Below are 12,731 nucleotides of genomic sequence, written 5' to 3'. Positions count from 1 at the left end.
AATTAGGTATAGCTATCAAATCAAATTCTATATCTAATCGGGTTTTAGCAATCTCCCGTAAGTGTACCCTTGGAGTTACCATCTGATATGACCTTTATTAAATATCTACAAATAATGGTTTCACTCTTGGATTTGATCAGACTGGAGAATGGAGGCAGACCCCAATATAGTTAGGAAAAGGCTGTGCAGATGATAGTTGTCCGCTCAAACCCGGAACGAGTCCGAAAATAATATCCAAAAAAAACAAGACCTAATTTTCATTTGGTCCGGGATTTCCCCGGACACTTCTTCAAACCCCGCCCGGACGTCCCCCGGACGGTCTCCAAACGAGGACGAATCCAGGAAAACCCGGACGGATGGCAGCCCTAGCTCCATACAGTGTTTTCCAAAGTAGGGAGTTTTTACTAAGATAGGAATTTGATTAACGCTCAATCCTTCTCCATGTGAGAGGAGGCCTGTGCCCAGCAGTGGGACAATAAAATAGGCTGTAACTTAACTAGTAATTTAACATTAGCCTCACACAAGTATTATCAAATTCCTATCTTTGGTAAGCAAAATAACAGCTAGACAGAATATTGGGAACGGCCGTGACTATAGGTAGGTACTCCTAGATAACTTCCTCAATCTTCGTATCTACCGCATTCTTACCAAACAAAATGTACCCTTGTGTGGTCGATGGCACTTGACCTCATCATAAGAGTAATTCACACGAGCTCGCTCAGAACTGCAGTGGTCTCATGACATTGACTGAGAGCAAGGACAGTGCTAGTGTGAGGCAAATGTGATTAGCATTATGTAATGTTATTTTATTTGTAAGCTGAAGACGTTAAATTCCTTTTATTTTTACTGGCTTCCGCAAGTAGTAGAACATTGATTTATGAGCACAAACAAACAAGACTAAAAGTTTGCAGGGAGGGTATACTTATTTTAATAATTAGGCGTTTGATGAGTCATTCAGTCATTATTTTAGCTTTACAGTCAACGACTTTCATTATTTATTTCTTATTACTTAATCACAGTTTTTTTTACTTCGATGAAATTATTAATTACTAAGATATTACTACTTTGACTTTTATAACTCTAAGTATAAGTGCTTTTTATCACGCTTTTTTATATCAGCAAGGAATAACAATGACCTTAATCTTTTAAAGCTTTTCATAAATATTCGAACTATTCTTAAAATAAGAACATCATAAATAAACATTAATAAAAACCGGCTAAGTGCGAGTTGGACTCGCGCACGAAGAATTCCGTACCATTTTTTATAAAACGGACAAAAAAATGACGTTTGTCAAAAAAATATATATGATAATATATATGTCGGAGAATAAAATATACATGTCGGAGACTGTCATTAGTACGGACACTAAACGTCACGCAAGCGCGCCCTCTGGTGGCGTTTCCGGTGAAACAACATTTTGGCGCGCTTGGCAGAGTCGTGGTGGTCGGCGTGGCGTCCGCGGAGCTCAGTCTTGGTCGAGTCGTCGTGCTGCGCACATCTCGATACTGCCTTTCGTTACGTGTAGTGTACCTAGTGTTATTGTAAAGAGTCTTGTGATTTTTGAATTGTACCTTATGGTTCTTCTTTTGGTCAAAAATTAAGCATTGCCATCCAACGTGGCAATGCTGCCAGCCTCTTGGGTACACTCCCGGTGGGCAGCGATGAGGAGTTTTTTGATGCCATTTTTTAGTTGTATATATGTATAAATAAGGCTGACAGACGTTATGTAAATATGTACATAAATTTAACCAAAAGTGGGTTACAACGAAAAGTACAGTTAGGTATTTCTGTGAAAAAAAAAACTATGGTTCTTCTAACCTAACAGACAGACATGTGTTGCTGGGGAGTTTGTTCCGCCACTTCTTCTCCCCAGCCAAAACACATAGGAAGTGGCGAAGGGCGGGCGTTTTGGGGGCTGTCTTTTGTTCTGACTAATTTGAATAAACGTTAGAGTTTTGAGTTTGTTTGAATTTTGAGTTTCTTTGAGTTATCTCTTTGCTTGATTACCCTAATTGATGTCGGACGATAGTACCATCCTGATGACGCCTCCGACATATATTTAATTCTAGTTTTCAGTATTTGTTGTTATAGCGGTAACAGAAATACATCATCTGTGAAAATTTCAACTTTCTAACTATCACGGTTCATGAGATACAGCCTGGTGACAGACGGACGGACGGACAGAGGAGCGAAAACAATAGGGTCCCGTTTTATCCTTTGCGTACGGAACCCTAATAAAAATAAAGTGAATAAGCTATTTATTATTATATGTATAACACATCTTAACCATCTTATTCTTTCTCATTCCAGTGGCGCTACGCAACACTCCTAGAGCGAATAGTCTCGCTCTGCGCAGCTTCGCTCGGAGCGCTCAGTTCGCTCGGCACGCTCGCAGCAGTGGTGGCATACGGCGAGCTGACAGCGCTCTTCGTGAAGCGACATACGGCTGCGCGGGCAGCACCTGACGCGTATCTGTTGAGAGCTTTTGGTGGGGGACGGATTGTGTGAGTAGATTCACTTTTGTTTGTTTATTTAACATAATCAACGTGTCAGGTTACTACCTACCTACTTTCAATAGGTATCTGTATTTATACCCCTGGGAATCACCTAGGACGAAATTGAAATAAAGGCTCGTTAGGTTTTTAAAAATAGCAGCTTCGATAAAAATAAGATTGCCTACTACTGAACGTAGGCTTTCCCAAATCAGTGTCAACCATCCAAGTCTTCGGCAGCCCCACAGCTAGTACTTGTCACTTAACCCTTTAAAGCACTCTTGTAAGTCAAAAGACTTTCAGGTGAAGGGTCGAATCATGGATTAAATATGAAGTGGAAGGTCTAAGATGCAATTGCATAATCAGATAATATAGTTTTTTTTTTATCCCAAGAGTTGTAATAGGAACAACTGATTTTTACAAGTTAACGATTTGCAATACTGAGTCCTAGAATACAGACGAAACGCTTAAAACGAAGTTCCATCAAAATACTACTACCCATAACCACTACGTAACTTAAAATTACATTTTTTTCTTTCTCCAGCCCCGATGGAAACAGAACTCTTCACATGGACGCGCTAGAAGAGGATAGCATAGCGTTCGCGTTAGCGAGCGTCACTATCATCGCACTGCATCTTACTGCCGCTGCTGCAGCCGTCGCGCTTGCGCAGTGGGCTGCTGCTAGGATGGTATGTTTAACAATCTGTTCAGTATTAAAAATCATTTATTGAAAATGAGCTGAAAACAGCCCGTTTGGAGCTTGAAAATTACATGTGACAGGTCCTAAAATCGCCTGTAACTAACCGCTTCCTATGTGCTTTTTTGCTGAGAAGAAGGTATGGTGCAAACTTCCCAGCAACAAAGTTGTTTGTTTATGTTTGTTCAAATGTAAGAATCAAATCTGCCTGAGGTCATTGAAATGATTAAAGTGGAAAGTACTCAGTGCAATATTCAATTAATTCAATTACACAGGCACTCTAAAAAGGTGTGCCCACTTACAAAAAATATATATCAATGTAAAGCTTTTGACTTCCTTCTCCATACTCAAATCTGAAAATGACTTCAATGTGACACGTATAATTATGTCATGTTAAAAGCCGCTTTAATATGAATAGATTTCAAAATGATAATAGTTTAAACTAAGATTTTTATTTAGTAAAAATATTGGGATCGTCAATACGTTTCGTGGAGTTCCTCAAGGCTCTATCCTAGGCTCACTGCTAATTTTCACAAATGTCTGATTCCAGGTGACACGGATGCGGCTGCAACTGCTGCGATCAGTGATCAGTCAAGAGATCGCGTTCTTTGACACAAATACTACTATGAACTTCGCTACTACACTCACTGAGTAAGTGTTTAATTTTGTGATTATTGTATTGATGTTTATTTACAGCTTTCAGCACGTTTTTTCATCTCTTTTCCATTTTCTTAGTTTTATGACTTAACAGAGCTGAAACTTTATGTAGTTAGTAAGTTGGTTCTGCATACACCGTCTTACATGCTATAAAGGTTGGTTTATCAATTAGTCTCACAAGGATATTTTTGCTATTGAATTACATTCGTCACTTCGTCAGTTGTTATTGCTGTCAGCTATCAGTCTGGTCATCGCCAAATCTAAAGATATGTAGCTGTTTTTGGATCTATGTAATATCATAAAGCTGGAAATTTGTTTATATATGTACGCTTGAATGCAAAGCTCAGAAAAAGAATCGATTAGTATTAGGTAGCCAATTTATTGAGGCAGACTTTTCAAGGTGATTCTAGCTATTTATTAATATTAATCTTCTTCATCTTCTGTTACAGAGACATGGAAAAGTTCAGCGGCGGTGTAGGCGAGCACGTAGCCATGACAGCTAACTTACTGGGCACTGTGGTGCTGGGCGCTGCGCTAGCACTCGCGTACGGCTGGGAGCTAACGCTGGCTGGCCTCTCTGTGGTGCCACTGTCGCTAGCCATAGCTGCTGTCGTCGCTAAGGTCAGTTTTACGTACATAGCACAGCAACAACAGCTAACTTACTCGGCACTGCGCTAGCACTCGCGTACGGCTGGGAGCTAACGCTGGCTGGCCTCTCTGTGGTGCCGCTGTCGCTAGCCATAGCTGCTGTTGTCGCTAAGGTCAGTTTTACGTACATAGCACAGCAACAACAGCTAACTTACTCGGCACTGCGCTAGCACTCGCGTACGGCTGGGAGCTAACGCTGGCTGGCCTCTCTGTGGTGCCACTGTCGCTAGCCATAGCTGCTGTTGTCGCTAAGGTCAGTTTTACGTACATAGCACAGCAACAACAGCTAACTTACTCGGCACTGTGCTAGCACTCGCGTACGGCTGGGAGCTGATGCTGGCTGGCCTCTCTGTGGTGCCACTGTCGCTGGTAATAGCTGCAGTTGTCGCTAAGGTCAGTTTAACGTACATAGCACAGCAACAACAGCTAACTTACTCGGCACTGCGCTAGCACTCGCGTACGGCTGGGAGCTGACGCTGGCTGGCCTCTCTGTGGTGCCACTGTCGCTAGCCATAGCTGCTGTTGTCGCTAAGGTCAGTTTTACGTACATAGCACAGCAACAACAGCTAACTTACTCGGCACTGTGCTAGCACTCGCGTACGGCTGGGAGCTAACGCTGGCTGGCCTCTCTGTGGTGCCGCTGTCGCTAGCCATAGCTGCTGTTGTCGCTAAGGTCAGTTTTACGTACATAGCACAGCAACAACAGCTAACTTACTCGGCACTGCGCTAGCACTCGCGTACGGCTGGGAGCTAACGCTGGCTGGCCTCTGTGGTGCCACTGTCGCTAGCCATAGCTGCTGTTGTCGCTAAGGTCAGTTTTACGTACATAGCACAGCAACAACAGCTAACTTACTCGGCACTGTGCTAGCACTCGCGTACGGCTGGGAGCTGATGCTGGCTGGCCTCTCTGTGGTGCCACTGTCGCTGGTAATAGCTGCAGTTGTCGCTAAGGTCAGTTTAACGTACATAGCACAGCAACAACAGCTAACTTACTCGGCACTGCGCTAGCACTCGCGTACGGCTGGGAGCTGACGCTGGCTGGCCTCTCTGTGGTGCCACTGTCGCTAGCCATAGCTGCTGTTGTCGCTAAGGTCAGTTTTACGTACATAGCACAGCAACAACAGCTAACTTACTCGGCACTGTGCTAGCACTCGCGTACGGCTGGGAGCTAACGCTGGCTGGCCTCTCTGTGGTGCCACTGTCGCTAGCCATAGCTGCAGTTGTCGCTAAGGTCAGTTTTACGTACATAGCACAGCAACAACAGCTAACTTACAGCACTGTGGTGCTAGCACTCGCGTACGGCTGGGAGCTAACGCTGGCTGGCCTCTCTGTGGTGCCACTGTCGCTAGCCATAGCTGCTGTTGTCGCTAAGGTCAGTTTAGGAAAATGGGAAAGACGCATAAGGACAAACTAGACGAAGAAATATTTAGAACAGAAAAAAAATATGAAAGACTATTGACACAACTTGAGTGCAGATACGTTTCACGTTGTACCGCCAATTCTGATAAAGGAATGAAGTTGGTGTCTTGTTTAATCGGACGTGGCTGAGTACCACCATTGATTTGCTTATTTTATCTTCAAAACTAACGAATCTTTCTAGCAAATAAAATGCAGGAGGCTAATAAACGCCAGAGAAAAGTAAGCTGCTGTTGCTGCCATAAGACTGTGATTTTTATCATTATCATAGATATGATACAAAGTTACGTACCGACCACAGTTTATGTAACTTTCGATAATGCATGCAATTATTGTAGTAGTCAAGGTCAAAGCCTGCCAATATTCCTATGTTAATACACTGAAACACAGTATGTGTTGTTCGATATAAATAAATAAATAGCCCCAAATTCAAACCTGTAGGACATGGGTCCTAAACCTTAGAAAGATTTCTGTAAAATGACTGTTTACTAACGATCTATGTATGTGCTGCTCACAGTATCAAACAAAGTGCTCGAGTAAGGAGGTGACGGCATACGGCACGGCCGGGAGGATCGTGGAAGAAGCACTTGCTGCTATACGCACTGTGAGGGCGTACGGGGCTGAAGAACAGGAGGTTGAGAGGTCAGTCATTAATATAAATATAGATATGTATACGTAGTCTAGTAAAGGCCTCGTGGTCGCAGCCCCATGCGTTGATCCGACCAGATCCGTACTGGTCTTGACATGACGGTGTACAGTGCCCTTCACACCGCCAGAGTCAGTAACAGATGGAATACCACACTACGAAGGTGATGAAACACTTCAGCATTGAGAAATTACGACGCAATTAGGAGGGAGAAGGACTGCGGGATTGTTCACGCGAGTTACCGCGGCCCTATGGATTTTTAGTCAGTAAAAGCCTGACACTCCTTCACCGCTGCTAACCCACATCGGGAGGGGTCATTTGATCATTTTTGACATAATCGAGAGAGAGACAGAGAATGAGAGAATGGCTGGACCGAACAGCAATTCATTTTTAAGTACAAGATTATATAAATAATTTTCATTGTACCTATTTTTAGTCAATAAACCAGTTCTGTTAGTTTAATGCTTTATTTCATCTTCATCCACAGATACACATCCTCTCTCTCCTCCGCTGCCCACTTCGCGCGTCTCCGTGGCATATGGTCAGGCGCTGGTGCAGGCGCCGGCTGGCTGCTGACGTATGCCCTCAATGCTATAGTCTTCGCGTATGGTGCTCAGCTCTGCGTGAGAGATATGGATCTGCCGGTTGAAGAACAGGAGTATCACCCTGGGATTATGGTTACTGTGAGTATAGTCGCCGGTTACTGTGAATATAGTGGAAGAAAGGAAATGCAATTTTATTTCGTTCTTTTCACATTGCTTCAAAAGTCGGTATCGCGAGATTAACTTGTGATGATTAACATGATTTATTTGAGGCCAACGTCAAAATTAAATCTCTGATCTCAAAACTACGGATAGAGATCGGATATTGAAATTCGCAGTTTTGCAAATAGTGTTTTTTCGCAATTTTGTTTTTAAGTATTATTTTTCATCTCTGAGAGTTCTGTTGATTACTTTGTGATGTCCACCACCTCTTGAATGTTAACCAACTTAATTCTTTCCTTTATTTTCAGATCCTCTTCCTAACCTTCATGTGTGCCCAGAACGTAGCCATGTGCCACCCTCACCTCGAGATGTTCAGTTCAGCCCGAGGCGCCGCTCGCTCCATCTACCGGCTCTTGAGGAGGAAGACTGCTATAGACGCCATGGCCGGTCAGGGCATCAGACCTAGGACCTTCAGAGGAGATATTACCTTTGAGAATCTGTACTTTAATTATCCGTCGAGGCCTGATGTTAAGGTTTGTTTTTTTTTTGTCTATATTTGTAATACATATTTGGAAAGTATCTAAAAAGATGCATTTATGTTTTGCATTTGTTTTCGTGCTCTATTACAAATAATAGGATACTATTCATTGGACAAAATTCATCGGATCCCCATTTGATCGATAAATGATCTTAAGTAGATTTCCAATTCTTATTCCAACATTTAGGGCCTTCAGAAGATGGACCATGAAAAACGGTGAAAATTATGTACAGAGGGAATGAAAACGTAAAAAAATCACTAACTATCTACATACATAGAATAGAATAGTTTACAATTATAGTAGTTTACCATATCGCCTCATATTCATTATGCTTTAATATGAAAAGGCATAATGCTCAATTATTTATTAAATACCAAACAAAAAAGGTAAAACATTTTAAGATGATATCATTTCCATCTCATCAACCATCCTCACAGGTGCTTCGAGGCCTCTCTCTCCGCGTCCACGCAGGAGAGACAGTAGCCCTAGTAGGAGGCTCCGGCTGCGGCAAGTCCACGTTACTGCAGCTGCTGCAGCGACTGTATGAACCTGACAGTGGTCAAGTCACGGTGGACGGACACCCGCTGAAAGCGCTTGATTTACATCATTTTAGGACTAGTATTGGTGAGTTGGTATTAAGTTGTAAGTTTTATATGGTTGAATGAACGTTTTACTGAAGATTCTGCTCCTGACTGATCCTGATCTTATTGTCAGATGTTGAGAAATTTTAAGGCCCGTCTCGCCTGAAACATTTTCATCACGGTGCCTGTTGTCTTTAAGAAATACCATAAAAATTCAAGTGGTCCATTGAGATGGCTTCAATGGGTTCTCTTCTGGTTAAACCATGCAAACATACTTACATACATGACGGCGCCACCGTCGATGTGTCAACCGTCGATGTGTCAACCGTCGATGTGTCAACCGTCGATCTGTCAACGGTGGACCTTATATAAAGCGGCGCGCGCGCACGACTCGGGTCATTCGTTCGCCGACCGTTGCCGAGTGCACACCTCCCACAAATTCGTGATAAATAATTGTAGTGACTAATACTGTGTTAATTGGAATAAATGTGTGAGAACCCCTTTGTTTTATTTAACGATGTCGTAATGTTTACATAATAAATAATTAAGGGATGAGATAGAGTTAACCATAATTGTGTAACTGGAAAGACTGTTAACTTGACAGCCAACAACTGTTTGCTTTAACTTGGATAAAGCATCGCAATGGTCACAGCATCAAATAGAACTTAAATATCTTCGTTGTTTTGTCAGTTTTATCTTTATGATTAGTTCTTTATAACTCATTCAACAACAGAATCATTTGCTCCACATTCTAATATTTGCTAACCACTAATCTATCGTCTTCCCCTTATCCAGGAGTAGTAGGCCAAGAACCAGTTCTATTCACGGGCACCATCCGCGAGAACATCGCGTTCGGCCTGAGTGACGTTACAGACGATGACGTCATCGCGGCCGCCACCACTGCTCATGCTCACCAGTTCATCACCAAGCTTGCTAATGTGAGTGAAGAAAGTTTTTTGGAAACTATAGGTTGAATATTGACTTTAGAAGTATCTGATATTCTTGAATAGGGGCAGGTAACAATAATGGCGGCAGTTCTCATATAAGGAGATCAGCCAGCTGCACAGGACATAGTATAGTGCACGCATATTTGCTTGTACACAGGTGCACTCACTATTCCTTCACTCTCATAGCGTGATGGAAGGACATAGGCATCTGCCTAGCCTTTTCCTAACTATGTCGGGATCGGCTCACAGTCTCCCTGGACGCAATTGATTACTAGTGTGCCACATGTAGTGACTGGCTATCTGACCTCCTCAACCCGGTTACTTGGGCAACCCAGCATGAACTCGTTACTCAGCAACCTGTATCCTGGATCTGTGCTAATTTTTGTCAGAATTGTCTTAAAATGTGTATTTTACCTAAAAACTAATTACTTTCATCAGGGTTACGACACAATGCTGACGTCTGGAGGCACTCAGCTGTCAGGCGGACAGAAACAGCGTCTAGCGATCGCTCGCGCAGTGTTGCGCAAACCTGCCATACTGCTGCTTGACGAGCCCACCTCCGCGCTCGACCCGGCGGCTGAGAGACAGGTAGGTGACCCTACACAATGCTGACGTCAGGAGGCACTCAACTGTCAGGCGGACAGAATTGACAGACAGGAAGAAGCTTTTCAGTGGGAAATTACCTAATAACCTCTCCCGCTGTGGGTGCAGCGTGAGGGAGTGTCAGACTCTTACTGACTAAAACCCATCATGTTCCTTCTTAAGCCCTTTATGTAACAGCCTTTCAAGCATTGGTCCTAGTGGGTCCCGCTATGATTTGCTGACTCTCTTTGAGGAGGTAGATAAACCCTCAATTTTGGACTCGTTATATAGATAAAATGATGTTATTTTTTAGGAAGCAAGCAGCATAGACTCAGCGAGTGCCGGCCAGACAACATTAGTGTAGTGTCTCACCGACTGTCGACTATAGTGAACGCAATAGAATTTAAATAAACAAATGTTCAATCTCGTAGTTTCCCACCGAATGTCCACTATACTGAACGCAATAGAATTTAAATAAACTAATGTTCTCTCACAGGTACAAGCAGCACTAGACTCAGCAAGCGCCGGCAGAACAACGCTGGTAGTCTCACACCGACTGTCCACTATAGTGAACGCGACTCGCATAGTCTGCGTGGAGCAAGGCGCGGTACTGGAGCAAGGATCACACAGGGAACTGATGGAGAAGAAGGGCATGTATTGGAAGCTGACGCAGGATGATTTGACTAACAAGTGAGTTAAACTTTGAAATATCGCCAAGATTTCTGCCTACGATCGTAGGTGTTTATTAGAACAGCCCTAAAGAGTGTTGCGGGGCATAACCATCCGGCCTTCATATGAATGTAAATTCCGAATCTGGTTTTCGGGAAGGAATCGGAAATTGCAAAGTACGCAGGATTATTACATAAACGAGTAAATGAAGGAAGTACAAAAGGTAAGGCAAAGGGAGTAAATAAAGGCATATATGACGAAGTAAATAATGGGGTTCATAAAATACATAAGGAATTACATAGGGAAAGTCGATGTGGGAGTACATAGGGGACATAACATAAGAGTAGTAGTACATATAACACCGATGACCAAGTTCCGAGAGAGCCCGAAAGATCATCAAAAATAGAGGCACACTTTGGAGTGTCAACACAAATCACCAAATAAAAATTCCTTGTTGAAATTGCAGGAGTATAGCAGCCACGTTATCTTCAGAGCCTGAGCTGGACGACGATGACGTCACGGCTGCTGATGATGTTCAGCACTTCAAGAGGTGTATCAGTCGACAGTCTACACGGGGTGAGTTGTCTTAGCAAAAGTAGAACAAATAGACATAGACACCCCTTTGTGGGTTTTATAAACTTTCACAAAGCAGCCCGGGGTCTGGAACTTGGTGATTAATGCACCAATACAGCGGAGACGCAAATGTCGGTTTGTGCTTGATCTCTCGTCTCGTCGAATTGTCGTTCCATCGTGGTATGAGAATGAAGGAATAGCGAGTGCACCTGTGTCTAACCAAAATGCGTGTATACTTATAATACGGCCTGCTAAGCTAGCTGGCTGATCTTCTTAAGAGAGAACAGCCCTGTCGATTCGATCCCCCTGGAAGACATTATTAATCTTCATTTCTAAATCGTCTTCACGTATTTATCGCTCTCCTGCCTTTAGTTCAATATTATAAATATATTTGTGGTCGGCGCAGCATGTCTTCTTCCATAATCTTCAAGCTATCGTCATCACCTTAGTAACATTTTTAGCCATATCAACTTTCACAATCCATCAATCTTTCCTTTACATATTCTGTGTGACATACCAGTGAGTACAACAATATGTACCTAAATATTTATCAATTACACGTTCTTACGTTGCAGATTCATATCGTTTCACTCGCAGCAGTATTCGCATGAGCACGGTGTCCTCAGCTCATGTGCCACACGCCGCCGCCGACGCGCTCAATCATATCGTTAGTATCTTACTCTTTATATTTACATTCTTAAAGTTCTTCATCATGTTAATAAAATATGTAGTATGATAAGGAAATGTTTCTGAAGATTTCAAATGTTGATTTGATATGTATTTTTAATGTTATCCTCCACTTCTTTCTGCTTATTTAAAAAAAAATCGTCCATTGGTTGTGATATCTTTATCATCAAACTGTCAGTCTGGTCAGTTTTCACTTTAATCCATTAAAAGAGCAGCTATCTAAATTGACAGATATCTAATCATCTTGTTATGTTTCCTATTCGCTTTCACGTTTTTACTCCAAATACAACTTCCATCCTTTCCCAGGAGCACGTAGAAGAAGAACTAGAGCAATCAGAAGAAGAGGAACCAGCGGTATCAAGCTGGTCACTGCTGAAGCTCAACGGTCCTGAGTGGAGGCTGCTGACGGGTGGAGCCCTGGCTTCGCTGCTGGTGGGAGCTGCCATGCCTGCCTTCGCGTTGTTGTTTGCTGAATTATATGCTGTGAGTCTTTATTTGTCTAGCCTTTTCTTAAAAATGTTGGCGTCTACAGGATGCAGCTGAGTACCAGTGACACGTGGAGCAACTGCCTTTTCCCCACGCTGGGGCTGGCTTCCAGTTTCATCTGATGCAGCAGAGTACCAGTGTGTCACATAGAGTGACTGTTCGTCTGATCTCCTAAACCCCTTTCACCCGGAAAACACAACACAACCAGTCTTGGTTGTCAGACTTTCTGGCTCCTGACTATGGACTTAACGGTCCAGAAAGGCGACTGAAAATCAGCACTTTTCGAAGTTACAAAATTTACAAAAGACAGATCCCAAAACGCCCGCCCTTCACCACTACTTACGTGTTTTTGTTGGGAAAAAGAAGTGGTGGAGCAACCTTCGCAGCAAACAAAATTCTGTCTCTA

General features: G+C 42.9%; 1 protein-coding gene across 1 annotated transcript in view; it reads left to right on the top strand.

The window, feature by feature from the left end:
* Window positions 1–12,731, top strand: part of LOC110377844 (multidrug resistance protein homolog 49) — a 56,701-nt gene that overhangs the window by 35,917 nt on the left and 8,053 nt on the right. Inside the window, exons 2-15 of the mRNA XM_064042621.1 lie at window positions 2,312–2,505; window positions 3,038–3,182; window positions 3,741–3,841; window positions 4,297–4,468; window positions 6,429–6,553; window positions 7,045–7,240; window positions 7,570–7,794; window positions 8,238–8,424; window positions 9,177–9,319; window positions 9,767–9,916; window positions 10,407–10,600; window positions 11,046–11,155; window positions 11,728–11,819; window positions 12,146–12,322. Of these exons, the coding sequence (XP_063898691.1) occupies window positions 2,312–2,505; window positions 3,038–3,182; window positions 3,741–3,841; window positions 4,297–4,468; window positions 6,429–6,553; window positions 7,045–7,240; window positions 7,570–7,794; window positions 8,238–8,424; window positions 9,177–9,319; window positions 9,767–9,916; window positions 10,407–10,600; window positions 11,046–11,155; window positions 11,728–11,819; window positions 12,146–12,322 (2,211 nt within the window). The remainder of the gene's footprint in view (window positions 1–2,311; window positions 2,506–3,037; window positions 3,183–3,740; window positions 3,842–4,296; window positions 4,469–6,428; window positions 6,554–7,044; window positions 7,241–7,569; window positions 7,795–8,237; window positions 8,425–9,176; window positions 9,320–9,766; window positions 9,917–10,406; window positions 10,601–11,045; window positions 11,156–11,727; window positions 11,820–12,145; window positions 12,323–12,731) is intronic.

The sequence above is a fragment of the Helicoverpa armigera genome, chromosome 29 (assembly GCF_030705265.1).
Source record: "Helicoverpa armigera isolate CAAS_96S chromosome 29, ASM3070526v1, whole genome shotgun sequence".
Lineage (NCBI taxonomy): Eukaryota > Metazoa > Arthropoda > Insecta > Lepidoptera > Noctuidae > Helicoverpa > Helicoverpa armigera.
Note: the sequence above shows the minus strand (reverse complement) of the source record. Positions and strands in the feature narration are given on the sequence as shown.